We start from the raw sequence: 4,259 nt of genomic DNA, 5'->3' as shown, positions 1-4,259 counted from the left end.
GCCCAGCCTGCACCCTCTTGCAACCTGGGACCCCTCAGGTAGGGTCCCTAGGCCTGGCCGGCGATGAGGGTGTATTGGGGCTTTCCTTGCCTGGCTGCTGGCAGCTGGCCCTGCCCCCAATGCTGCCACTGCTTGCCATTTGTGCGGCTCTGCACTCCCTCTCCCTTGCCACTGGTCACCTCCCTCTGCAGGTGATAGGCATGGGGTGCGATCACTTGGCTGGCCTGGGCCTCCTTCTGTGGGGCAATTGCTGGCCAGCCCTGCATACCTGCCAGAGCGTCACTGGCCAGTAGCCTGGGCCACCCTCTGTGGGGCGATCGATCGCATGGCTCCCAGATTGATCGCCCTGCAGAAGGAGGCCCCACCCATTTGCTGCAGCACCGCCAGCCAGGTGACCTGGGTCTCTCTCTGAGGGGCGATTGATCACAGGGCTCTGTGATCAACCCAGTAGAGGGAGGCTGCACCCACTTAGCCGGCGCTCCATGATTGATTGCTGCTCAGAGGGTGGCCTGGGCCTCCCTCTTTGGGGCGAACAATTGTGAAGCCCCCGATCGATTGCCCCTCAGATGGTGGCCTGGGCCTCCCTCTGCGGGATGAGCATGGGGCAATGGCCGGGCCCTCCGACTAATCGCATCACACCCGCCTTGGCTGGCCTGGTACCAGTGCGTGTCATAGCGTGGTCGTCCATTCAGTCGTTCGGTCAATTTGCATATTATGCTTTTATTATTATAGATAATATTGTGACATGAATCTATTTTTCTCGAAAGTTTGACATATTACCTTGTCAAATAAGAGGACTAAAGCTCTAATTAGTCATATTTATTTCTTTATTAGTACTGTAAGTATATATTGAATGCCTATGTAAAAGTACTCAATGATTTTATGTCTGTTTTGCTGCAGGCTGCTAATTATCATAATATGCTATAATTGCATTGTGATCATTAAAATATTTTATTATTTTTTTCTATACTGGTTATGATTTTAACATAAGAAGAGTGAAACCCTGTGTTATGTATAATCTATTCAAGTTCTGTTAGCATAGTATTTGAAAGTAGTGTTAATTTTATTGTGCTTAAATTTAGAAGTTCTGCATAGAGCTAACAAGTAGGAACCGTAATTTTCTCATGGCCACTTGCATTTTCTGATTTCTCAGGGTATAAATGATTGGATTCAGGAAGGGTGTGATAACAGTGTAAAATACAGAAAGGATTTTATTGCCTGCAAAACTACTGAATGGCCAGGCATAGATAAAGATACAAGGTCCAAAGAACAGAGTGACTACAATGACTTGTGCAGACAATGTGGACAGAGCCTTGGAGAGTCCTCCAGATGATCTTTGCCACACAGTGACCAGGATGACAGCGTAGGAGACAAGCAGGAGGATGAAACAGATAAGCGAGAGCAGCCCACTGTCAGCAATGACAAATAGTTCCAGGGTATAAGTTTGGATACAAGCAAGCTTAATCACAAGGGGAAGGTCACAAAATATACTGTCTACCACATTGGGGCCACAGAAAGGCAAATTCAGTATTAGTACCATCTGGCTCATGGTGTGTATAAACCCAATTATCCATGAAAGTATCACAAACCAATTCAGCAAGCGATGGCTCATGATTGTCCTGTAGTGCAGAGGTTTACATATGGCTACGTATCTGTCAAAGGCCATGGCTATCAAAAGAGTCATCTCAGCACCCCCAAAGAAGTGCATAAAGAACATCTGGGTCATGCAGCCCCATATGGAGATGGTCTTATGTTCAGCAAGCAAGTCTGTGAGCATCTTGGGTGTGGCGACAGTGGAGACACACATGTCCAAAAAAGAGAGGTTCCCAAGGAGGAAGTACATGGGAGAATGAAGGGTGCTGCTAAATGTCACTGTGACTATAATGAGAATGTTTCCCAATGCAGTAGCACTGTAGACCAAGGAGAATGTCACAAAGAAGAAAATCTGAAGTTCCCATCGTCCAGAAAACCCTAGTAAAATAAACTCAGTCACTACAGATTCATTTTTGAGATCCATTTATTCAAATCAGAAAATACCCAGAAGTTCTTTTCTACAAAAAGAATAAAAAAAAGAGCCACAATTAGTACCAATGTTTTTCCATTTCTACTTAATGAATAATAGTTGGTGATATGAGAGCATCTGAAATATATCAGCATATCACTATTTATAATTTGAGATTAGTTTATGAGTCACATCACTTAGTAATAGCATTCTTATAGTTACTCAGAAATAAAAGAGCATTTGATGAAGTGAAATCTTGTTTTCTACTGTATTCTATCAAAAAATACTCATCAATTAATCATGACTTTGTCACTAATATGTTCATGTGAAAAATTAGATAAATAACTAGATTAATGTTTATTTTGTCTTTTTATTATAATCTTCTTTATGTGTCACCCTTTGAGATTATGTTATCTCAATATATGGAATTAGGATTTGGAGATGAGAGAATTGTATTGTCCTATTTCTCTGAGGTAATTTGCAAAGGTTATTCTATCATTCTAAAATAAACAAGTGTACACATATAATATTAGAAACTAATTTATACATATAAATGAGTCTTTGAATTCATTAAAAATAATTTTGCTTTTTAGTTTTTGTTGTGTAGTACACTGAGAAACATGGGCTCAGCCTCAGATAATTTTGAGCTTGTTTTCAGTGAGAAGTGTGTTTATTATGTGTAAGTGTACATATGTGGTGTTTTAGAAATAATGAAATAATTCAATCCTAACATATAGATTTTGCCAGGTTGTAATATATCATACTAAATTGTCTTTACTCAACTTTTTAAACATTGTTCATGGTATCTAGAGTGATCAAAATTGACCACTAACATTAGGTGATTATTGTGTGCTAAGTTCTGTTCTGTTTCACATCCATTAACACATTTGAGTCTCATAACAATCCCAAGTATTATTATTATCCTAATTTTTGCATATTAGGAAACTATGGCACAGAAATATTTAATGACTTATTCATGGGTACACAGCTAAGGATCAAAGCTGGTATCAATCCCAGTCAGTCTAATATCAGAATCTGCCCTCATACTAATATACCATATTGCCTCCCAAAGTAAAGAAATATGTATTTATGGTTAAGTTATTATATTACTAAATATTTACTGAATTCATATGTTCCATGTGAATTCCACAGAAGATAAGATTCAATAAGTATATTGGAATCCCTCTATGTTGTAATTAACTGCACTATTTTTTTCTTATACAGAATAAATTGATGCCCTATGGTCTAGAAAGTTTATAATATAGAGAGACATAATTATCAAACAAAAATAGCAATAAATCATATAAGAAAGTATTAAATTATAGGGTATATGTAACATGTATGAATCCTATCTAATAATAGAGTAACATGTAAATTACCATCACTCCGCTATGCCCACGATTGGGCGGCGGGAGGCTGGGGGGCGGGACTCGGGGTGGCCTATCTGGCCATTGAGAGGCATGGATGCGCTGCCACTGAGGGGGGCTACCCTGCTGTTGAGAGGCGCAGGGGGCAGAACTCCCGCCCCCTGTGCCTCTCAACGGCCAGATCCGCGGCCACTGAGGGGGCCTGCTGCGGACACCCAGCTGCGCCTCTCAACGGCAGGGTAGCCAGGTGTCCGCCGCAGCCCCTCTGAGCGGCCTCTGAGAGGCGCAGGGGGCGGGAGTGCGCCTCTCAACAGCAGGGTAGCCCCCCTCAGCGGCTGCGGACCATCAAAAGCATGGCAGCTGGGTGCCTGTCTGCTCCGGCACCAGGCCTTTCAGAAGCCGAGCCGGAGGCTTCTGAAAGGCTTGATGCCAGAGCAGACAGGCACCCAGCTCCACCACGAAAAGTGAAAGCATGTAGGGGGACCCTACACGTGCATGATTCAATCATGCACTGGGCCTCTAGTTTTTAAATAATGGAGACCAAATCCAAGTGACACTTCAGCTATGGCTCTAGGTTATTATCTTCAAAACATTTTAAAAGTAAAAACAATTCTCATGGTCAATAAACAAAAAGGACAGGCTTAGAGAATGTGTGAGAATTTATAGGAAAAAATAATTGAAAGCAGTGAAAAGAAAGAATGGTGTATTTAGAAAAGGGACTGAATTAAGGTATGAAGATGCATAGGAAGTGTCTATTCTCTTTTCTCCAATGACCTTTAATTCTCACCTTATTTTCATTTCTACTCAGGCTCTTGTCAAAAATATCCTATCTCCACTATCCAAACTTAATACCTTCAATTATTTTCCTTACTTAGATACTTTAAGAAATA

General features: G+C 41.5%; 1 protein-coding gene across 1 annotated transcript; it reads right to left on the bottom strand.

Annotated features, from left to right (window-relative positions):
- Window positions 1-1,078: 1,078 nt before the first annotated feature.
- On the bottom strand, window positions 1,079-2,017 carry LOC307097968 (olfactory receptor 4L1-like; the record flags this gene model as incomplete). The annotated part of the gene is made up of 1 exon (XM_079768299.1): window positions 1,079-2,017. One exon carries the CDS (start codon window positions 2,015-2,017, stop codon window positions 1,079-1,081), a length of 939 nt encoding a protein of 312 aa, XP_079624425.1.
- Between the last annotated feature and the right edge of the window lie 2,242 nt (window positions 2,018-4,259).

Source organism: Cnephaeus nilssonii (assembly GCF_951640355.1).
Source record: "Cnephaeus nilssonii genome assembly, chromosome: 4".
In the NCBI taxonomy this organism is placed as follows: domain Eukaryota; kingdom Metazoa; phylum Chordata; class Mammalia; order Chiroptera; family Vespertilionidae; genus Cnephaeus; species Cnephaeus nilssonii.
The sequence above is the reverse complement of the archived record's forward strand: the minus strand, read 5'-3'. Positions and strand labels throughout refer to the sequence as shown.